The 24,466-nt window shown below is 43.9% G+C and overlaps 1 protein-coding gene across 5 annotated transcripts; it reads right to left on the bottom strand.

Moving 5' to 3' along the window:
• Positions 1 to 958: 958 nt before the first annotated feature.
• BRD8 (bromodomain containing 8) lies at positions 959 to 24,415 on the bottom strand. Of its 5 annotated transcripts, none has more exons than XM_044451074.1 (22): positions 24,370 to 24,415; positions 23,484 to 23,580; positions 21,558 to 21,627; positions 20,154 to 20,203; positions 18,757 to 18,879; positions 18,574 to 18,654; positions 18,164 to 18,228; positions 17,366 to 17,502; positions 16,759 to 16,974; positions 14,367 to 14,511; positions 10,802 to 11,011; positions 10,047 to 10,348; positions 8,165 to 8,629; positions 7,287 to 7,380; positions 7,096 to 7,142; positions 6,016 to 6,221; positions 5,580 to 5,672; positions 4,752 to 4,820; positions 4,278 to 4,455; positions 3,855 to 3,959; positions 3,155 to 3,199; positions 959 to 1,341 (listed from the first exon to the last, which is right to left on the bottom strand). In XM_044451074.1, the coding sequence occupies exons 1-22, from the start codon at positions 24,383 to 24,385 to the stop codon at positions 1,282 to 1,284; spliced, it is 2,874 nt and encodes a 957-aa protein (XP_044307009.1). In that variant the 5' UTR covers positions 24,386 to 24,415; the 3' UTR covers positions 959 to 1,281. The 5 variants fall into 5 exon arrangements, with proteins under 5 accessions (XP_044307009.1, XP_044307008.1, XP_044307010.1 ...); XM_044451073.1 differs by having other exon boundaries at positions 24,367 to 24,407; XM_044451075.1 differs by having other exon boundaries at positions 17,378 to 17,502; positions 24,367 to 24,407.
• Positions 24,416 to 24,466: the final 51 nt, after the last annotated feature.

Raw genomic sequence — 24,466 nt, 5'->3', positions numbered from 1 at the left:
ACCTTTTTATTTTACCTTCATTTTAACAATACTATTTTGATAATATTGCTAATTTGTATACAGTCACATTTTTTTTTAATTGAGAGGATATATTGTGGAATGTTTTTATTTATATTATGTATATTGGAATTTTATTCGTGTAAGCCGTCCTGAGGCTGCCACAAAGGATGGCATACAAATGTCTTAAATAAGGGTTTTAATCTAGTTTTCTCTCTAGCCTTGTTATCTATGAGGACAAGGTCAGGTGCTATTTCCTCACAAATAGAATTTGGAATTCCTGGGACTGGTAGCAGCACAGAGGGCAAAGGTGTGCTCTCTTTAGCTGCTTGAGAACTTAATGTGTTGCTGATGTTTCCAACCTATCATGTATCATGTAGCCAACATCTTCCTTCCAAAGAAAATCAGGCATAAAATAAATGATGTGTTGCCTACTGAGTCATAGCATTGGTATCCATCTAATCTAGTGCCATCTACATCCAGGTTGCCCAAGTGATACTGTGCATATCACTCTTGCTTTTGATGTTACATTTTGTTTCATTTTGGTGCTTTATGGATTTACCCCAAAGAATACTGGCTTTTAGTGGTATAAAATGCAGTAAGTAAAAACATGCTTGAAGAATAACCAAGCTCCATGCTGCTGTTCCATGTCTCGGAGGATGCAACATTTGTAAGCAAATACTGAAGAGCAGTACATATCTGAGGTAATTCAGTATTTCCCAATTTTCACAAAAAAAATCTGAAGTTGTCTTCCTTTACACTCCCTGTGCTCCCACACTGCCCTGCCCAAAATGCAACCCGGGTAGTCTGGGCCCAGGAGGTGACAGCCTTACCAGCTGTCATGGAGCATTTACATAGTCAAAACCAGCAGATCAGGGGTGCAAAGATTACAACCATAGATGATTTTTCCTAGCAGAGGGCCATAACACACACAAACCAATGCAGCAAGCGCACACTGCTATACAGGATTCTCTACTACAATTTATTATACACATTTACACTCCACAAATACAAAAAAATCTGTACACTTCACATTACAGTACGTACTAGCCACCAATTGCTAGCTAATATGAGGACACTAACAGGGCCCCAGTACAGCTGCCCTACAACAGGCAGAGAGGCTGTTCTCTTGTCTCTGGGCATTGTCCAGTTACAGGCTCCAGGATGACCCACTCTGAGGCAGACAGGCCAGCCCTTTCCCGTCCACAGCCCATTCCTTCTTGGCATCAGCGAACTTCTCATTTTGCTTCCTCGGTCCAAGACACCAAAGATCAGGCGTCAGCATCATTTCTTCATCTTCATATCTGCTTCAATGGCACAACGGCGTCCTCTGGTTCCCCCGTCCTAGTCAAAATGCAAAGAAAAAACAGGAAGGGAAACGCTGTTATTGGCAAGCCTTGGACAAAAGGATGGTTGGCTGCCATCTGTGTTACCAGGAAAGACTCGGCACATGGACTGGAAATACAGCATGCCTTCCTCAAACACAGAGGACTGGTGTATGAAACTGACTGTGGGAGTTGTGTGGCAACTTGGACTGGGGGGAAGGGCAATGTGGCTCATGACTTGCTTGAGGCACTTGGCAATGTACAAAGTGCTATTTTTGCCCCATGTGAAAACAAGTTCAAGGATTCTTCCAGTGGGCAGAAGGGGTGTTGCTAACATACCTGCATGACTCTTTACAGAAGCTCTCTTCCATCTGCGTGACCTGGCACTATCTCCCTAGCATCTCCTCACAGCGGCTCTCCATGAATGAAGGACAGTGAAAGAGTTTACTTCCATCTGGGCTGCCTTTCCTCATATGCTTCGCTGTCTTTAATAGATAAGTATTAGAAAATGATCCACATCCTCTTTCTCTTGAGTGGAGAGAAGGAACCTACCAAAACATCACCTCCTCTTCCTTGTCTTTCCTTTGTTTTTTGGTTTGTTTGTTTCTGGCAAATTAACAGATTTCTTAAAACAGGACCATGAAAGGAAGAAACAAACCACTCCATACAATCTTCTTGTTGTATACATGAATTAGAATTCTCATATGGAGAGAGGATGGAGCAAGGCTTCAATGTGAAAAGTTGAGAGCTGCTGTTTCTTACATACACTTTACAAGTCACCTTCTATTCCCTTTCCATCCTAGCTATTTGATTCAGGGGAATGGGGAGCGAAGTTGTCTGGAGTGTTGTTAGAGGTCTGCAACAATGGAGGGCAAACTCTGGTGAAAACAGCATCTCTCACTGATGAGTAGGTAGGTCAAGAGCTGAAATTGGGGGGAGGGGGGCTCACAGAAAGCTGTGGGACTACAATTCCTATCATTCCTGACTATTAACCAGGATTTGGATTGGGCTAATGGAAGTTAAACATTACCCTAGAGGGCCTTAGTGTCTTCAAATGTGTTTTATATAGTATGAAATATACAAGGATGCAAAATGATACTTCTTAGGACTGATTCAAATGACAGAAGTTGAAGGAAATGTTAATTTGCTGTGGTCCCTTGAGATTTTATATGTTTCTTGTTTTTAGTGTCCGTGTTTTTATTTTGTATTTTATTTCATATTGCATCATAGTTTAATGTTTTCTTTTAATTATAGGCTGTCTCACACATATTGCGGTGTTGAAAATACAGGAACTTTATAAATAGAAAAGGATTTTGTGCTTGAGACTGGCAATTGGGACTGATAAAGCTTCCACAGCTCTTTAACTGCATTGATATTTGCTGGCGATTTTGATGTGATCTTTGATTTTTAAATACATATTTTTATGTAATAATGTGGTTTAATTTTCTTTGAGAGCCTATAGCAAATAAGATGGGGGCACAAATTCTAAAAATAAACATATTCAAAATGGAACTCAAGGAGAAAGTAGAAAAGAATTGCCAGCCAGGGGTGCCCCTCTCAGCAAGATGCAACTCTCTCTTGTGGAAATTAAAAGTCAAAGCAAAGAAGATAGGCCACAGACCATGAAGAGAAGAGATCTGCTGCTATAGACTGGAAGGCCATAAAAACACCTTTTCCAGAACCACATTGACAAAATATGTGAAAGGGCAGAGAGACACTCAGAATTCATGGACCTTGACAGGACTACATTTGTTTCAGGAAGTGCCTCATTTTGCAGGCAATGTCCCCACCTTACTTATATGCTGTATCAAATATGATCATGATGTACTTACAAAGAGAGAGAGAAGGAAGGCTGGGGAGCCCATCGGCACACTGTCCTGTTAAAAGGCAACAGAAGTAGTGAATCTATTTAGCAGGAATACCAAAGAAGCTAAGTGCCTGGTTACCATCCAGAACTAATCCCCATCCTTTTTCTAAGGGGCTCTTCTCATGTGGTAGATTATGCCAAACCCATGCAAAAGGTTATCAAATCTCAGAGGGAATTTCTTTCTCCATTCACCAGGCACTCAAGTGCTGGGTAGCTCCCACAGTTCCTACGATACTATTGGGTATCATGTACCAGCACAACCTGAGTAGTCTAAACACCACAAAATCTGCCTCAGTTGGGGTTAGTAACTGAAGTCCTCTGGTTTGGCTTCTGTTTGGCTTGAAGCCCACTCAGGTTACATGCTGGAACGGCTCTTCACATTTTTAATCGCCAGTCCTATCTTCTCATCTGGTAGTAAACCCTGACTTCAAGGATCAAATTAATCCATCAGTTTACTAGATTCTGCAGACTCATGGAGGGCTGCCCAAGTAATAGTTCTTACTCACTCAAACCAAAGGTGAACATGGTTCTACTCTGAAAGAAGCTTCTAGACAAAAGATTCCAAAGCTACTCTAAGCCCTCTTCAGTGCAGGTACATTCCCCAAAGGCCTCAAACCATCTCCCCCAAACAAAGTCAAGGTTTGCCATCTCTCATTAGCCCCCACCTTCTCTGAAGCATCTTGTTTCCGAGTGGAATCTCGTCCACGCAGACTTTTTGCACTGATCCCAGACTCAGACGTCTGCATGATCAGCTGTGTGGCTAGAAATTGCTGCAAGAAACCACATAATAGCTATTAGGGTTCTCAATGTGCATGCAAGTTTAGTAGCTTGCTACCACAACTCTGGAGGCAACTTCAGTTCACTGGATTTCTAAGCCTACATTCCTTTTGCATGACCACAGGGACAATAACTACATGTGCTAGGATGGACTGGCATCACACTCAACAGGCTAATCGATTTCTTTCTCTGGGGAATTTCACTAGTGAATGTGAAGTTAAGATGCAACAAGGAATAGGCCACGTCCTTAATGTACCTCCCATGCTGACCAGGATATGAACTGCTGCCCCCTGAAGACTGCGGGCCTTTACCTGGATCTGCTCCAGCACATCTCGCTGCATTTCCACAGCCATGTGGTATACATCATGGTCAGAGCTGTTGTACATGACGGCATTCTGGAACATCAGCATGATGTCACGTTGGAACTCTGCCGTGGTCCGAATTAGCCCATTTTCAATATTCTTTTTAATGGTTGATAAATCCATTGGTCTGGCAATCAAGCATCAAAAAGCACTGTCAGCATTCTAAGCTTAAATCTATTTAACAGTACAACTTACAAGAAAAATAGTAAGAAGAGCAGTTCACACTAGCTGTTCTCCACCCATCTGTCTATGCCACGGATCAGATTTCCACACCTTTACAACAGAATTAGTGCTCAGCTGAACAGGCTGCCACCCCACCCCCACCCCCCAGTAGCAGTGCTTTGCTTCTGTCCTGAAATCAGCAGGTTAACTGAGAACTGGTCTATGGCAGATGGAAATACCAGTATAAAAGTGGTTACCAACCTCTGTACAATACTGTGGTAACCTGGAGCAATATCATCGGTCACAGGCTGTAAGAAGACATTGGCATACCTGTACAAGGAAAAAGGGATCATCAGGTCTTCATAAATTACACAAAACTGGCTACTGAACACATAAGTACACAGTTGGCCAAAAGCAGTTAGCATAATTTCCGCCTGGAGAAGCACACAATTTTTTTTGGAATATACTATGCACTCATTTACTTAACAGGTTATATGTCTAGGGAAATTCTGCAACCTGACTCATGTTTTTCAATTTGAGTTACACTACACAGAAACTGACATCTGCTCCACTGTGCATATGTATGTGCCCATTTGATCAAACTAGCAAAGCAGAGTAGGAACAGATAAAAAGTAATAAGCAGCAGCAATCAAGCAAAGTCCAGATACTAAGAGCTGCACAAGTGAAGATGTGCTGCTTTCTGACTGGCAAATGTTAGTCTGTTGCAGCAAAAAAGTAAAATAAAATAACCAAACCCAAACTCAAAGAATCCTATAGCAATTTAAAGGCTAGCAATTTCTTGCAGCATCAACTTTTGTGGACCCATCTACTTTCAGATGTGTGGATTCATCTGAATGCAACCCCCAAACAATGAAAAAAATAGATTATATATATTTACAGATGTATATTTAAATGCAAGTATTTACAAGAAGTGCAGATAGTCAGAACCATGATCAAAGAGACATTCCTCCTTATCAAAATGGAAAGCTTCTTCCAAGGTGATGCTTGCTATTATGCACACACCCAGCAGTCTCTCTCCTCTTCCCATGAATTGAGACATTACAGTAAAGCCCCAGGCTGCTGATTTACCTGTGATTGGCTGCTGCTCTCCAGACCAGCATAATAGCCTTTTTCCAGATCTTCTGGGCCTGAATGGCCTCCTGATCCTCACTGCAAACAGAGCTGGAGGGAGGGAGAAAAAGAGATGCTTCCATCAGAAGAGGAGACAAAGAAGCTCTCTAGAGTAAAGCAGAGCATATGGGATATGGCCAAGCAGCTAACCATGAATCCCAACATGTATCCCCACCTGCACCACATTTCTCCAAATGAGAACGCAGGACAGCTGGCCTCCTCGCAGCTGGAGTCTAACTACGAGGCTCCTCCTCCCAGCAACACAAGACCTTTAACATTACATGGCTCCCCAGCTAATTCACACTCAACATCATGATGCAAAGAGACGTTTGTCTTAACCCTCAGCAGGTTCTGGGGATATCTACTGAGTAGCTGGAGGTACACCAATACTCACAACTGTGAGGAGGCAGGGCTGCTGGGGATGGAATCAGCCAAGGTGTGAGACTGCAAAGGTGCATTATGGATACTGAAGCCATCATCGCTCTCACTCACAGGGGGCTCGTTGTCCATTTCTGAGAGATATCCCTCACCCGGATCTTCCTCTTTGGGCTCCTCCAAACTGGCAGCTTCACTGGCACCGTCCTCCTCATCCTCTTCACCCTGGGCATCCCGAGGTTCAGGAGGAAAAGTCCAGCAAAGAGTCAGCACAACCAAAATGTACCACTGCCAGTAACAGCACGTGCACCAGCCTCCAAAGAGGATGGGCACAGATAAGGCAAAAGCTACACATACATAATGCTAGCCTAGAATGCAGAAACAGGCTCAGGAAAAGTTCCTTTGCAACCAGCATCCTGCAACATGATGCTGTCTGCCTCCAGTGTTTTTCACTGTTGTCTGAAGCTGCATTGTTGGTTTTGCAAAACAGGTCCTTTGCAACAGTGACACCTCCAGTGAAAGGTACATCTGCCTTGCTCATTTTCCTGCTTTTTGCATACTTTTGACTCATGGTGAAAATCACTCATGTCTACTGGGATTCCTACAGCAATTCAGTCACACCTTCCCCACATTTCGTAGCTTTTCTCCTGATTTCTGACATAGTATTTGGGCTGCTTAAACATATAGATGATGTTGTTGTCTTATATGCTTGATTTTTATGTGTTCTTTGTTGCAAGCCACCCAGACAACTTTGGCTATGGGTGGTATAGAAATGAAATAAATAATAAGTAATAAAAATGATTTTAATTACAGTATATGTTTATTATACTTTGTTAAATAAGGGAAGGTGGGGGTTTAGCTAAAAAGCACAGCCTAGAAATAACCATACATATAGCGTACATATATAGCTGTAGCCCCTTGCTTCCAGAAAAGGTAGCTGCAATTTTCCTTCCAGCCTGAAATTGCTGGTCACTCATACATTGGAGTGACACTCTGCACTACTTCTGGATTCCTTTGCCTATGAGCTAAGATACAAACAAACTGCTAACAACTATTAACCCTGCATTTATATCAAGAAATTGGAAGATAAAGAAAATACCTTCATCTGGTGATCAAACAGAGCTTGACTTTCCTCCTTCATTGATTCTGGCGAGGAAGAACAAAAAGAAAAAGGGAAAAAAGAAAGAGCTGAATTTGAATGCTCCAACAGATCCAGGCCACTGGAAACCTCCCAGCCTCCTTCCTTGGAAAACAGCTGCAACTGATCCCCTTGCACAGCAACCCAGTTACCTGAAAGCTCATATTTGTGGTGGAGGTCTGCCTGTGAGGAGTCTTCACTGGCACTTGGAGCATGTGGAGAGGACGTTTCATCATCAGGTGGGAGCTATGAAGAGAAAGGACACAGCTCACTTGAAAGCTATCAAATTCCATCAGGACTATAAAGGCAGACAGTGGGGCAATGCAGTGACACCAGCACAGCTGCATACATAAGCAAAGCCTTGCACATCCAGGCAAATGGCTCCCCAGGGATTTAACATATAGCGAGAGCAGTCTGTGTGCTACAATCCCACAGACCGAAACACAAAATGAAGCATCTGGTACTGAGAACCAGTTCTCATTTTAATAAAGGAGCGGGGGCTGGGGGGTAAGGATGACAACACAGGTTTCTAGGCCTTTCATTGCTCTGATATACTTGGACATATGAGGCAGGTCTGCTGCAATCTTTGAAAGAAGAGGAACAGCTGAATAAAACTTCCAAGGAGCTGGAGACGAGGCTTCACTTCCCCTTGCCACCCCTTCTGACTAGCAAAATAAGACAATATGATGCAAAAGAAGATGCCCTGCAAATTTTCTCAGCTTGCATGTATTTTTACACTTTGCACACATTTATGCATAGTGCAGTTTGATTTGTTGGCCACAACTGTACAGATTCTTCTTTGTGGAGAACTTCAGCCCGCCTAGGTGCAAGGCTGTAATGTTTTAGCACAGCATAAAATCGGACTAAGCCCAGATAACAGAGCTTCAAAGCAGAACGGGGAGGCAGCATTCCTTCTTTAACGGCGACCCCCCACCACCACCTATTTATTTATTTATTTAGAAAACTGTTATGCCGCCCCATTCGCCGAAGCCTCGGGGCGGCTCACAAATATATCTAAATATTTAGATACCTCTGTTTTCACGGTACTGTGGTCCATTTCATCCTTAGTTGATTCCATCTCCATTTCAGAGCCCTCCAGACCTGCAACTGCTGTCTCTTCATCTTCGGAGATATGGCCCCTCAACTCAGAGGCTTCGCTGGCTCTGGCTGCTCTTACAGAAGCATCCTCGGAGCTCAAATGGACCTGCCCCTGCTCAGTGGGCTCCAATTTAATGCCTGTCGCCAAATCCCCAATGCTCATCAGATCTCGGATCCCCTTCACCTCCGATTCCTCACAGTCTGGTCTCTCCTGCTTGATAGTCACAGCCATCTGGGGGAGAGTGTTCCGCTTCTCGTGTTCCTGCTGTATTGGGTGCTCTCGCTGAAGCGGGTGCTCCCAGGGGCCCGTCAGTGACTGTGGGTCCTCAATCTCTTCACAGAAAGACAAAGCAGCTTCAACTGCTGCCACATCCAAGACTTCAGGATGGTCATCCACCTTGATTGACAAGGACACAGAGAGCAGCAATCAGGCCACAGCCAAGGTGGAAGGCCACTGAAATAAAGCAACCCAGGATACCACCCTTTTTGTTTCACAGGCCAGCACACAGAAAGCTAGAGTAGAGCACAGACCAAGACTTTTTTATTCTCAGGATTTCCCGAAGCAGGCACGGCACTCCACTGCTGCAGCACTTGAAGCATGAAGGGCCATGCTGTGGGGACTGCGAAGGACTGCAATGAAGGCAAAGCCTCATTTTGGAAATCACTGTTTGCACCTTGGAAATCACTGTTTCATCTTTATGGATGTGTTTTCTTTTTGTTTAATAAATGAGTGTTCATAGTTTTAATGAATTAACTCTATATGTAGGAAGTGCTTTTTAGCCCAAATAAGCCCCCCAGAACAGCTTACAATTATAACGCAAAACAATTTAAATGCTTTAAAAATATTTTTTCAAAAGAATTCGAAAATATTAAACACATTTAAGACACAACTGATAGCAGTAGGAGCAGGAAAGAATCTTAAAACCAGAGTATGCTGCTAATCCATTTAGGGCACAAAGAAAGAAGATAGTCCTTTTTCTAGGATTATGCTCTTAAGATACTAAAAAGCCATATGAAACGAAAGTTTTAACAGCCCTCCTAAAGTTGAGCAAAGAAGAGGATTAATTATAACAATGTTATTTCATTTGTATTTTATAATTTTTAGAGTCGAGGTGGGTTATGTAAGTTTTTAATAAATAAATGCACATATAAATGGTCACAAATCAAAGCATGACAAAGAAATGTTTCAGCTGAAGTATTGAGTTGGCTATTACAAATGGAAGAGTTTGTTGTGCTGAACGCATCACATTTCAAGTACAGCTTTTAGCCTTTGCAAACAAAAAATGGCATCTAGAGTATAGCTAGCCCAAGGTTGCCTTGAGGCCTTGCACTACTTTCAAAGGAAGCTCAGGCTTTTGCAGTTCTCAAGAGAGGTATTCCAGAGCTGGGGCTGAGCCACAAAATATACTTCTCCATAGATCCCTTGACACATAGACTGATTTCATGGAGCTGAGAGACAAGAGACCACTTGGTCCAGTGTTACACACATCTGGTCACCAAGACAAGCATCCCTGTCCCTCTGGCAAACACCACAAACTCTTGCCCTTTTCTCAAGCCAGGAACCTCTCACTGCGCTTCAAAAGCACTCCAAGCCCCTCTGAAGCTCAGCATGAAGACACAGGTTTATGGTGACCAGAAAAGTAAGCCAATGCAGTTAAACTGCTGTTCTTGGTCAGTTTCAGAAACTGGGACCAACTTGTGCATGAAGGTTCAAGCAATCTCTACAGAGAGAGGTACTAATGCCTCAGCATTCAGGAAATCCACAGCTGTTACAAGAAGCAGGAACCAGCAACATGGGCCTCTACACAATTTACCTTGTCCTCGATGATGGCAATAATGTCCCCAACCGTCTCAAAATCCAGTTCTTCTCCAGTGTAGGAGGGCTCCTCCCCTGTGTAGGAAACTGCAATATCCATCTTCTCAGCCAGATCTAGGTCTTCCTTCCCATCCACGCTATGGTCTTTGGAGGTCCCTACAGCACCAGATGCCCCAGAGCCCAGGCAATCTTTCTTGATGGAATCAATGATCATGGAAATTTCACTGCTGTCCATTGACACTGTCACAGTGTGAGGATCAGGCACTGCCTCCATGGAAACACAGGTGTTGGGCTGACTCACTGGACAAGAGTGACAAGTCAAGTGAAAGCCTGGCAGCTGCACCAACCAGCAGTGTGGGTCAGATCAAGAAATCAAAAAGCATTCCACAGCCCCAAACAAAGGCACATGCAGGCCAGTGCCCCCTGCTCGCCCCCCACAATCGCCGGAATCAAAACAGGAGCCAGCTCTTGCGTCAGTGTCTAGCTCTAGCCCCCTCACTACTTTCACCCCCACATCATCTGTTCCTGCGCTCTGACTGAGACCTGGGTGGGAGTGAGGGGCTCTTCTCGACAACCTGGGCCAGTCATTTGCCCTGCACTGTGCGTGGTACTCTTGTCCCCAGCTCAGATCACACGCACCCGTGGCTACCGATCTGAGATGCCCACAGCCCGCATTCCTACAGCCCTTCTGCAGCACTTAAGGGGGAAAGTCTTCTGCAAGGTACTGAGTGGCATATGAGTGCAAGGACGCACCTGTCGCTACATTTTCTGGAGTTGCAGCAGGTGGCACAGCAGCTGGTGCTTGCAGTGTGGGCACCATGACTATGGTTGCCTGAGACACGGACTCTACAGGGGGAGGCAGGAGTTTGGCTGGAGGTTCACTGGCAACAGCAGAAAAGGAAGCAAGCGATGTGGTGAATTGTGCTGGACCAGCTTCTAAAAGGCGGGAGAGAGTAGGAGCACCTAACAAAGTATGAAGAAGGGAAAGGCACATTAGCTGAGAAGCAATGGCAACAGAAAACGACAAAGCAAGCCATCCCTGGGTTCTTTTATCTAGAAGAACAGCTCATCCTACCAGGACTGCTCTGGACAACATGACCACAAAACTGGCTACAGATTGCTGTCCTGGGTTTCTCTGAAAGGGACCCAGGAGCATGGAGACAAGCAAGGACACAATGAGCTTTTAAAAGAAGTGGCAAGACATTGTGCCACTAAAAATCAAAATAAAATCTAAATTCTGCACTAAGAAAATACAAATCTGGGGTAAAAGCACCACATTTTGCCACACCAGGTATTTACACAGCTTTCCCTGAAAAGGTAAGACTAATTCCACATTCAACTTTTGGAGGTTTAAAGGATTCACAGTATTTTTACAGATGAGACAGCACACAGGAAAGAAGAAATGGGTGTGGGTCAAGAGTTGGCACAGGTAATACCAGGAGCTGTGGAGAGCTGGGCAAAAGGTAGATCCTTGCATGGATTAAATTCAGTTGCTGCAACTCGATGATGTGGACAAGCTACTTGGATCTGTCCATCCTACAAACTGCTTGCTTGACCCTTGCCTATCACAACTTATTGGAAGATCTATAGAGGAGGTTCATACCTAGGCTCAAGAGGCTGTCAATGCCTCTTTAAGAGAGGCTGACCCTGGACCCAGAGTTGGTAATCAACTACCATCTGGTAGTGAACTTCCCTTTTTTGGGCAAGGTGTTGGAGCGGGTGGTGGCTGGGAAGCTCCAGGTACTCCTGGATAAAGCAAATTTTCTAAATTCATTTCAGTTGGGTTTCAGGCCCCAGTTTGGGATGGAGACTGCCTTGGTCACCCTGTACGATGACTTTTGCCAGGAGAGAGACAGGGGAGTGCAACCCTTTTGATTCTCCTGGTTCTCTCAGCAACTTTCAACACCATTGACCATGGTCAGGACAGACTGGTCAGGAAGTCAGGGGCACTGCTTTGCAGTGCTGGGAGACAGTTGCTCTGTCCCATGGTGGTTACATCATGGGGTTCTGCAGGGCTCTATATTATCCCCCATGCTGTTCAAGATTTACATGAAACTGCAGAGAGAAATCATCAGGAGGTTTGGCCTGAGGTATCAGCAGTATGCTGATGATACCCAGCTCTACCTCTCATTTACATCTGATCCAGGTGAAGCAGACTCTGTCCTAAACTTGCGCCTGAGCTTGATGATGGACTGGATGAGGGTCAATAAACTGAAACTCAATCCAGGCAAAATGGAAGTACTATTGGTGGGTGGCTGTTCTGACAGGTTGGAACACTACTCTGTTCTCGATGGGGATGCACTCCTCCTGAAGGAGAGGGTCTGTGGCTTGGGGGTCATCCTGCACCCAGGACTATCACTTGAGGCCCAGGTGGTTTCAGTAGCCAGGGGAGCCTTCCTTCAGCTGCAGAAAATATACTAACTTCCTCCCTACCTGGATAGACAGAGTCAGGCCACAGTCACACATAACTGGTAACATCCAGATTAGATTACTGTAATGTGCTTTATGTGAAGCAGCCTCTGAAGATGGTCTGGTGAATTCAATTGGTCCAAAACTGGGCTGTGCAGTTGGTGGCAAGTGTGCACACGCAGGCCCATATAGCGCCAGTTTTGTACAGTTGCACTGGTAGCCAGTGGGGCTAATTTAAAGTGCTTGTTTTGACATATAAAGCCCTAAATGGCTTAGGAATAGGAACTGGCTGCCTAAAGGACTGTCTACTCCCATATATACCTACCTACTCATTAAGATCTGGGCAGCAGATCCTTCAAAATGAGCTATCCCTTAAGAAATAAAGGGGATGGTCAATAGAAGGTCCTTCTCAGTGGCAGCCCCTCAACTGTGGAACAGGCTCCCTAAAGAAATTCACCCGGTGCCAACTTTGTTTTCATTTCGTCATCAGGTGAAGATGTTTCTTTTCTCTGAATACTTTCCAGGTCAGTCTTAAATTGTTATTTATTTTTGATAGTTTTTCTGCTTACTTGGTATAATTGTGATATCTATTTTTAATTTTTTATTATTTTAATTGATTTCTTGTTGGTTTTAGTATTTTACTGTAAGCCACTCAGAGAATCCATCTGGATTAGTGGGTGCCATACAAAGTCAATAAATATATAAATGGATTCTGGCTTTGGAAGTTCATCCAGGCCTTTAGTTGGTTCCTGAGCCTTTAGCATAGATCCAATATTTTCCCTTCTCATAGTATTTGGTAGAGATGATTTTTAAAACAGGTATTTATTTCTATGCTGTCCAATAGCCAAATGACTATCAGGGCAGTTCAATATGAGGACAGTCAGTTGCTAAAAATGGCCCAAATCTGGTACCAAGAAAAGGTGGATTCAAAATCTATAATAAGGTATGATTTTTCTCCTGGTCCTTAGCCCTACACTTCAGGTTTCATTGAGCAATACACAGTTTCAATTTTATTTTTACTGCTTTAAAGCAGAGTTGGATTGAAAGTAAATCTTCAGATGTTTTTAACTTTAACTTCCAACATTCCTAGACATTAGCCATGCTGGCAGGGGCTTCCAAGTTCACATCCAAAACATCTGGTAATCCACCTTCTACCCATCCCTGTTTAAGGGACTAGAAGCCTGCTTACAACCAACCAACCAACCAACCAACCATTTAAATCAAGATTGCCAGCATACTTAATCTACAATCAGCTCCATTTTTATGTTTACATGAGCCAACGTGGATAGCATTGATAGCACTTACAAAAAGGCATCTTATGACTGGAAAAATAAAACAAGAACACACAAAAGGTCTCTGCCCAGATGCTTAGATACATTTTAAGAAGTTGGATAAATATGCACAAAACTTCAGCAGAATAAGTATAATTCCAAAGAGAAGAATTAGAAATAAAGAAAAGGAAGAACTGAAGAGGGGGAGGGGAATGGCTTAAGGAGGAAATATGCACTAAAGAATGGAAGGAATAAGAGATAAAATACAACTGAAGAGTAGATAAGGGAAAAGAAGAATCAAGCTAATGGAGGAATTTTGGAGATTTAAATTCACTAACCTGGTATCCTCCTGAAGTTTTGGACTACAACCCCCAGAATTCCTCATCATTGGCCAAGCTGCCTGGGACAGATGGGAGTTGAAGTCCAAAATATCTGAATGGCACCAGGATGGAAAAGGCTGATCTGTTCTTTTACAGACTCCTTTTAAAACATGTACATGTTCACACACATTTGTACTTACAAGTAAGTATTCACACACTTTGAAATAAGTTTCCCGCCCTCAATACAAAGAGCTGAACAAAGGGAGGGAGGGAGGGAGAGAGGGGAAAAAACTGCACCAATTATGTAAGAAGGCCTACCTGAAGCAGCAGGGGATGCAGGAACAGTGGTAGCAGCAGACTGCATTTCCCCGCCATGCAACACCGGGAGAACCCCTCCCACCTCCAAGAGGATACTAGAACTGCTTGCATGACTGGAAACAATGGACATCTCGCTTTCACCCACCTGTCAAACGATATTTATGCACTAAGATAGGTACGTGGCTTGTCCCACTGTCGTATGCACCACAAGATCTTGCCTTGACGCCCAGCCACCAGATACAGTGGTACCTCAGCTCACAAACACCTCAGTTCATGACCAAATTGGGTCACAAACAGAAATTTCAGAAAAAATTTTCCTCAGGTTGCGAACTCCACATAGGGTGACAGTCATGATCATGCCTGTCTTCCCTGCACAGTCTCCCCACCAGCACACCCACGATTGCACCCATCTTCCCTGTGATTAAAAAAAAATTATAGAACAGATTAACCTTATTTACATTGAACCTTATGGGGAAATTTGACTTGGCTCACAACCAATTTGGGTTGTGACCAGAGTTGTGGAACGGACTGAATTTGTGAGCCAAGGTACTGCACTACTCCACAACAAAACTGATTTGTTTCTTTCAGCTACTTTGCGGAGCACTGGCTGCCTTCCCCTCAAATTTATGCAAGGCAGCAGCAGTGTGGACCAAATCCATCAAGAACAGTTGTCCTGCCCATCTCAAAGGAACACTGTGCCTCTTAGCCCTGCCTTAGAAACTCATGCTGGTTTGGGTAACAGCTTAGAACACCAGACAAGCTAGCTCAACTCAAAAAGCACAGAAAAGGAGCTAAATGCAGGGCTTCCCTTGGAAGCTAGAAGGACTTTCCTATGCCCATCTCCTTAGTGTTGTCAATAAAAGAAAGAACAAGTATGCCCCAGTTACAAAAGCAAGAAAGCTGGGAGTGGGGGAACAACCACAGTGTACACAATTCTATATTGTGTTATCTTAATGGCACAATCTTTCCTCCACATTGAGGAAAGCACCCCCACACAGAAGGATCTCCACATGGCTTAAGAGTCTCCTCCTCCTCCTCCTCCTCCTCCTCCTCCTCCAAGTGCACACAACATGGTCCACATGCAACTACCAAAGCAGGACGAAAGGAGACAGGGCTTTCTTGAGCTCCATGGAGATCCTTCCACACATAGAGAGAGGAATGTGCTAATTATATGAGGACATTCAAGATAATATAAATACACAACCCTTGTGAATTTTCCTATAGTCAGCACAGTTTGCATACTAACATTTGTTGAGAACACACACTTTGGTGCGTATGCTATTTACAATGTATGTAAATTTTAATTCACTGTATTCCCCCCTTCTTTGGTAGTGTCAGAGATGGCAGAATTCCTTTAAAACATTTCTCTCCTACCTTTCCCATAGGTTGGCTTACAATATATTTAAAACTGATTAAATACACAAACTTTGGTACAATTGGAACTGAAACACTGCTAACCGCATGTGAAGAAAAAAGACCACCACCACCACCAAAGCAATGATCAAGAACAGCCTTCCCAAAGCTCCAAAGGTGTTGGACTACAACTCTTAACAACCCCAGCCAGCATGCTCATGTCAACTGGGGGATGATGGGAGTTATCCAGAGGGCAACAGGCTGGGAAAGGCCTGATAAAGTCATAGGCAACTGAAGTCCAAACTGATCTCCACTTGCATTTCCTTAACATATGACAGGGGGCAGAACCTCTTTTACTATGAGGGATGAATTCCATTTTGGAGAATCTTTCAGGGTCCGCATTCCTGTGATAGGTGGGACTAAAGGTGACAGGAGTTGAGGCCAACCTTTCAAAATAAAACAGCATAACTTGAAGCTCTTCCTGCCAGTAACTAAGTCTTGGGAGAGGAATTTCAACCCTTCAGAAAGAAAGAAAAGCTGAGAAACCACCAAACAACTGGTGATTGAAGAAAGGGGGCACAACTATCTGGGGAATTCCTGAGACCCATACTGGGACCCCAAGAAGGCTGGATTTAGTCCCCAGGCCGAGGTTCTGCACCCGTTGTGTATGGTACAGTCATCAATCTTGTAAAATTCTTGCATAGCATCTAAGCTAAACATGTAAATAATGAACTAATTCCCCCATCCTCCCCAGTTCAAACTGTATCTTAGCCATCAACTCACAGGGTAGGCTTGGGACAGCCACATGGGAGACAACAATCCTGGCCTGCTATCTAGGGCCACTGTAGGGACAACATATGTCAAGCACCTTGGAGCACCTTGGGAAACATCCTAGATGAATGCCACATGCCATTTTGGTTCCTAAGCTCTACCTAAGCCTTCCACTGAGAAAAATGCTTGTGCCCTTTGCCCTTTGTGGTGAAAGTCAGTCACAGAGATTCACCAGGACGACTGCATATGTAAACAGGGAACTCCATACCAGCCTGGGGCTTGTGGGCAGGAGGCTGCCCTTCTTCAGCAGCTCTGAAAGCAGAGGAGAAGGAGGCGGAGTTGCTTTCTGTCCTAGCATCTTTTTCTGGGCTGAATCATCTGTGACTGGGGTCATGGGGGCATCCATGGTGGTGGAGCCCATGGGGGTGTCAGGGATCCCAATGAAGGAGGCAACTGGGGTGCTGGGCAATGTCCCTGGAGTTACCTGAGAAAGAGAAAAACCACACTGTTCAAAGCCACATCTTTACCATCTTGACATGTCCCACTGATGACTCCTCCCACCAGGGCAAAAACCCAGCGTACCCCAAGCACCTCCTCCATCACTCTTGCTCCCCTCAATCCTTTGTGTGTCTCCATCCTTTTTATTCCTACACTATGCAATGCCACCAAAATGGATTCCATATCCTTGCTCAACAGCACAAAGCAGATTTTGTTCTCTGGACAGGTTGCATCCAAGGCATCTACATTGCAGAAGGCAACCAAAAAGAAAAACAGAAAGCAGGAAGTCTTGGAGAGTTGCCGAGAATATGCAATGTTGCATAGTCTAATGCCGAGTTGCATAGCCTAGTGGTTCCTCATTCCTGTCAAATCCTTACCCCTGGACTAACCTCTTCCACACTGGGCTGAGATAAATCCCCCAGAGTGTAGTCTGCTCCTGGCGAGGTTGAGCCTGCTGGAGAACGGACCATCATTCCTGGCAATCTTCGTGATGGATTCTTCACTGCTTGCCGAGCTACAGGAGAAACAGAAGAAAAGTGCATTCAAAAGATGCTTAGTAAGACCTTGGTAAAAAAAAATTGCAGCACATGATGAGACCATTGCCAAATACCATCCAGCGCCCAGCTGCCTATGCATCTATCTTGAATCCCTGAAGTTTATCCTGCACAAAAATTCTGAATATGTAACCCAGCAGTGGGCAACCTGGAATTTTACTGAAGTTTTGTACTGCAACTCCCACATACTCTCACTGTGCTCACTAGGCTTGCAGAAGTTGTTCGCGGGATCCTGAGGGCACTAAGGAACCTACCCTGAAATAACTGGTAGCAAGTTCTTCCTTAGTGGCTCTCTGATTGCTAGCTCCACTCAAACCACTCTAAGAGGCAGCTTTATATCTTCCTCTAGGGTGCTTTTTCTTTTTGAAGAACATCTTTGGTATTCTGGCATCAAAGCCATCCTTCCAAATTTGCAAACTGTATTTTATGAGAAGTGTGGTGGCCCATTGACAACAGTGTTCAATTACATAGGAGAGGCTAAGGAGATCAGCCTGACCAAGTGCGACTGCAGGCTGTTTTCTTTCTCTAAACTGAACGTCACCATTATGACATTCTACACATTTTTTATCACTGGGAATTTGGTTCTATAGCAAATGAGCAGACACCTGAGTTCCAGCTAACCTTGATAAGCAGCATCAGTAGCTTTCCTCTTCACCTCTGCTTCCTCTTCTTCCATTCTTTTTTTCCTAAAGAAATTCAACAGAATTTAGGGTTTTGCAATATTACTGTGGGCAAAGCAGAATGGATGACCCACATACTTAAAATACGTAATACTTAAAAGCAATAAGAAACACTTTATAGTCAAGCCCTGACAAGGACTGTTTTAGTCAAGAACTAAAAGGGTGGTGCACATTATCAGAACCATTTTCTAAGAACCTTCCTCAAAGCTCTACTCCTAAGGGCATTACGGATTGCAGAACTGAGTACTAGTAATTGAGTACTTTTATAACATGCTGAGGACCGAGCCCAAGAACTCAGATATGAAATCTCAGACAAAAAAACCGTAACAGGGAAATAGTAAGATAACGCACATCACAATCTCATTGTACAGTTCGTCCAGCCTGTGGTCCATATGACCTGCCTGGATTAGTTCTGCATCCCTTTTCAGCTGCCTGTGGAGGGAAGACACAGAAAGAGTTCATCTAGATGGTAATTATCAACTTGGGCTTGAGCAATTTTGAAGAGCCCCATGCTCAGAGATGCATGAGCTGTACCTATACTTCTCCTGGGTCTCCTTTATCATCTTCTTCAGCTCCTCCACCCGTTCTGCTGTCAGTTTTCTCACAATAACATCTTCTACAGTTTCTACCACCTCTCCTTTCTCACCACGTTTTCTTCTGCTCAAAGATGAAAAAGAGGGAAATAATCTAGAAACCAAGAACAAGATGTAGCATCTTCTTTCCACACAAATCCCACCACCCCATTCCCCCTCTTTATCACAACTACCTGTCTGTTATTCTGCAACCCATTGCAAAAACTACTGTAAATCAGAGCTATACAGTAGCATGAAAATCTATGTCCTGCCTAGACACTTTGGATATCTGAACTGGAAAGCCTACTTATCCAGCAGTTGTGCAATGTGCAAAACATACTAGAGCAAATTATTCCATCATAAGGCAAAATAATGGATATAAGAAAAGATTGAACTTTTAAGCTGGAAAATGCCCCCAAATTTAGACTGCCTCCTACTCTTTCTCTAAATGGATAGGCTGGACATGCCCATGGTGGGCATGTCATGAGCGGAGCCAGCTGGAGCTGGGGGTCAGACTAGATGGCCTGGGAGGACCCTTCTGACTCGCTCTGTTTCTAAATGACCTCCAAACTTAACAGAGGTTAGAAAAATCTTGGAAAGGCTTGAATCTACTAGACGACTGCAGTCTCACAGTGAACTTTAAGAGGTATTATTTATTTCTAAATTCTAATTATTTCTATTAGACTATATTTCTGATTTTATACTCTTTTATTAATATGTTTTGTTTTATCTTGTGATTGTTTAAATTTGAATGGCTGTATATGTTATGTTTTTAATTTTTAATATGTTGTAAACCATCCTGAGAGTCATTGACTAAATAGGAATGGTTTAAAAATGTCATAAATAAAGAGCTGAGCAAAGTGTGCCACAGCAGTGCAGCAACAGACACAAAAAACTCCATAAATACTCTTGAAATGGATCAGACAATGAAGACATCATAAACTTCAACTAATCATTAGGGGCTGGAGTGCAGATGAAAGAAAAGATGTCATGCTTAGCAGAGAAGTGCAAGTACCAGTCTAGGAAAACTACTGGATCTCACAAGAAGGCAAATGAGCAGAAAACATAGTAGCATAATTGGAAGTGCATATGATTTGTATGCAAGGGCAGAATATGCAAGTTACCATCACTGCTATCAACCAGATTCAAAAAGAAACACAGTAAGCTGAGTTTCAGTTGACTTGGTCAGCTCTGTCCAAAATGCCATTCCCCTTTGGTTCAGAAATACACACTAACACTCAGTAGTTCTCCATTACTAAGCGTTCTCCTTGCAATGTCAGCTCCTGCCTTGTCCCTCTCAAAAAAGGCAAAAAAAAAAAAAAAAGGCACTATATCACATGGTTTAGCCTTTGAACTCACTTTGGAGTTTCTGTTGTTTCCAGGAGCTCAGAATACTGGGATGCACAGTGCTAGGGGAAAAAAGAACATGCAGGTTTCAGAAGAGTGGAACTACAGACAACACTAAGAATGTTGGTTTTTCTGGCAGAAAGTTGGGGTACTTTGCAAAGCAGTTCTCAAATACATGGGGATGGGATGGAGTGGGGGTTAAAGCATTGCTGCCAAATTATCTGGAACCCTGCCTATGGGCAGATTTCTGGCAGAGAGGGGAAACACAGTATATGCGGCTGGCTATGAAACAAAGTGGTGAAAAGTGGAAGGCACTGTACTGACTGGCAGTAGAAAACCTCTGTAGAGGGGCTTGTTTTCAAAGCTGCAAGTGAGGCTTGTGAGCAGACCTGCATCTCGCAAATTCAGTGGTAGGAAGAAGTACATCCACCATCAAAGGAAACCATTCTGCCACTAGAACAGGTAATTTCTAGATTACATGCTGCTTGTAGAACTACTGCAACAAACGATGGCCCAACCTGGTTTATCATCCATTCTTTTTCTCTTAGGAGTGTTGAACCTCTTTCAGCCCAGGGCTCAAAATCGACTGCAGAGAAGTGCTCACAGGTTACACTGCAGTGGTGGGTGAGGGCAGAGGCATATTTTATTGCCAGCAACCAAGCATGAAGAGACACATTTCAGCCTCAAAAGGGTCTCTCAAGAACAGGAAAATTATCCAAAACTCAGGGGTCAGGAAAAAGAGCATGAAGTCTGGGGAACCCACAGAGGGGCTGGATTTGTCCTCCAAGTCTGAGGTTTTTGCACCCCTGCCTTGGGGTCCTGGCAAATGCAGGACACTAATACATTTGAAGCAGAGTAAAAATACTTGTTCCAGATAACCTTAAATGATTTACATGCAACCCTTTCAGTGGTCGGAATCAAGCTCACTGGCATAAGAAAAGCATTGTGGTTCAGTGATTAGTGTTGGACTGATAACCAAGCAAACCAGGTTCTCATCCCAACTCAACCATGAATCTGGGCCAGTCATTTACTTCTGCCTAACCCACCTTACAGGGTTCTTGTTGTGAGGATAAAATAGACAGAAAAATACTATGTAAGCCCCTTTGGGTTCCTCACAAGAAGAAAAAAACAGGATATAACAGCAATGCAACAACAACAACATTTTGGCCCTTGTCAGGAGGGCTGTCCACTCCTTTCTTCCACTGTCTGACAAAAAAGCAAACAGCTGGGCATTGCCTCCAGCACTTACTTCCCTCCAAAGGAGAAGTGGGCACCAGGAGAGATTCTCATCCTTTGCCACTGACTGACTTGTGTCTGGCAATGCGGTAAGATGCTTTGCTTCCTACTGGAACAGATGCTCACAATGAGCCCCATAGGCAACCATTTCCCAACAGCAGAATGAAGACCCATACCTACCTTCTGAGAAAACCAATCAGGTGGGCGGCCAGGCTCTGCAAAAGGTTTGATGGCTCTGCTGACAGATACCCTGGAGAAGAAAGGCAAGTTTACAACCTGTGTTCCTTCTATAGCCAAGTTATAGTGGGGAAAGCTCAGTCTGAAGCTCAATGAATTGGCGAAAGCTTGACATATAGCTGACAAAGTCCCTTCTTAAAACAGTATCATTTTATTTTCTGTGGTACCCCAACCCTATAGCAGGTAACAAGCATCTAATAGTTACTGAACCCTCCCCCTGCAACTGGTCAATGAGGAGACTCAGCTTCAAATCCTCGGTAAGCCAGGAAGCTCACTGGGTGACTGGGTCAGTCATTCTCTCTTAGCCTAACCTACTTCAGAAAGATATTGTGATGATAAAACAGAGGGAGAAGACCCATGAGTGCAGCACTGATCTCCTTGCAGGAAAAGTGCACTATAACTGTACATTTTCATTCTTATTATTAACCCCATAATCTCATTCTCCCCCTACTTACTAAAAGTCAATTTGAATAAAAACATCTAAAGCCACTCACAGAATGATGACTATATGAACTTCAACTAATTCTAGTTTCACATCCTGCCCTCCCGCATCAACAAGGTCCTGTACATTCAACATCTGCTAATGCAAGAAGTAAAGAGTTGGTCTGAACAAAGTATGCCACCAGGAGTCCTCTGTTTGTGAGCCACTCTGGTGTAGTTGTTTAGAGCGCAGGACTGGGACCCAGGTGATCTGGGTTCTAGTTCCCACTTAGCCTTGGAGCTCACTGGGTGACAATAGACCAGTGGCAGACTCTTGGCCCAACCTACCTCACAGGGTTATTGCTGTGAGGATGCAAGAGAGGTTATTATGTAAGCCATCCTGAGTTCCTTGGAAGGAAAAAAGGTGGGATATAATATATATTTCTACCTGGCCTTAACAGCCAAGCATATTGGCCACATAAAGGCCAGCCAGCTGCTTTCAAGAAACCCATGTGCAGTATATGAGAACAACAGCACCCTCCTACCCTAGGCATATTGCATTGGTATAGGCAGCAATACATAGTTATATCAGGATGAGTAGCTATGGGTAGTCTCCCCCTCCATGAATCTGTCCAATCCCCTTTTAAAATCATCCCAATTAGTGGCTATGTTGAAGCTCTTCACAATGCTAAAAGAAAAGTAGAACATTTGCAGCAGCAGCAAGCAAAACATGTGGGAGCTTTCCAAACAGCTACAAAAAGGATGGTAACCACACAGCCCACAAAAAACAGCATTTTTCAGAAGGTTTGTAAAAAGCTTAATTTCAGTACAAAAGTATCTTGTTGTCACTTTTACAATTTGGCAATGAATTGGATTTCCACTTCTGAGGTTGCAAGCAGTCCTTTAACCCAGGAAGCAGAGGTTGGACAGCCAATCCTTCTCCCCTATCCCCTTACAGCTGGTGCAGAAAGAACTGCACTGGCTACCCTCCCAAGGTTAAAACTAAGTGACCTGATATGAGGACAGGGAGGAGAGGAGACTAGAAATGCCAGGTTATGACTTAAGCTGAAATTTTCCCAGCCTCCTTCCTGTTCCCTCCAAAGTGCCCCTACCAGATGGACTGGTATTGGCAAAAACAGTAAATCAGGAGCACAGGGGTGCAAAGATCACTTTCTACCGTGCACTGGATGACCAGATACTTGCAAGTTTGGGGGTTTCCAATGGAAAGGACTGTTCTGAGTTGTTTTTTATATTAAGTTATTTTCCATGATGCTACAGTTATGCTTTTCACAGTTTTTCAATATGTATAAAGGTAAGATAAGTAACAGCATTTAAATATATCTAATGTTTGAAATAATCACTACCACAAATCAATTCTGGTGATCCAACACACTAATATGAACAAAATTTAGCAACAGGGTTTTGTAACATCAGCTCTACACCACGTACCAGTTCTGGTCTCCACTCCGCATGACAGAAGAAGCCAAACATAGCTTTTCCCGGATAGACCACGGTTCTGTGGGTCCAGCACTCAGCAACTTGTGCTCTGCATGGAAAAATAAAATGAAAATTGCCATGTTGCAACCTGCCCACATCCTCAGAAAGAAATCTTTCTCAAATATACTTTCTCAGTTCAAATATACTGCAGTCCTCACAGACTAATTCCCAAGCCCCTATAGCAGCCTTCCCCCAACTGAGCACCCACCAGATGTGGGGAAATACAACTCCCAACACACTTGGATGGTGCTCAGACTTACTGCAGCCTCCATAGCCAGCTAGACAGCATCTCCTGAAAATGTCCCATGGTCTTCTAGAGGAAATCACTACCTGCCATAGCTCACTGGCAGAGCATTGTGTGGCATGCAAAAGATCTCAAGTTCATTCTCTAGGTAGAATAGCTTTTTGCCTGATACCCTTGAAAACCACTGCTAGTTAAGGTAGCGAATACTGAGCCAGATGGACCAGAGATCTGACTTGCTTCCTAGATTGCTATTCCCAGGTATCCTAACTTAGGGGAAAAGTGAGCCATCATCTGAGAACTGGACAAACCACCTCATAAGAGCCAACCCCTTCGTAAGATTTGCTACAGAGGTGCGAAGGGAGAAGAGACAAGAGGCTTGTTTCTAAAAGTTGCGCCACAGGTAGCTATCCATCCGACAAAGGATATGACGTTACAGAATGCCGTGTTTAGAAGCTACACTGAACGCTTGCAGCCTTTTAGCTAACTTTTAAAGGTACAGGCGGCTTAATACATAAAAACGAAGAGGTAGGTGAGGAGGGTACCCCTAACCCAACTATAGTCCTCCACCCCAAACGAAAGACCATCACTCACTACCCGTCCCCGCCGCCATCTTCCTGAGCGCGGTGCCTGCCGGGAAAGAAGTCCAAGGCTGCGATGGAATTACTCTCTCCGGATCACAAAAGGCTTTCTC

Source organism: Varanus komodoensis, unplaced genomic scaffold (assembly GCF_004798865.1).
Source record: "Varanus komodoensis strain SLA01 unplaced genomic scaffold, ASM479886v1 scaffold6_1, whole genome shotgun sequence".
Taxonomy (NCBI): Eukaryota; Metazoa; Chordata; class Lepidosauria; order Squamata; family Varanidae; genus Varanus; species Varanus komodoensis.
The sequence above is the reverse complement of the archived record's forward strand: the minus strand, read 5'-3'. Positions and strand labels throughout refer to the sequence as shown.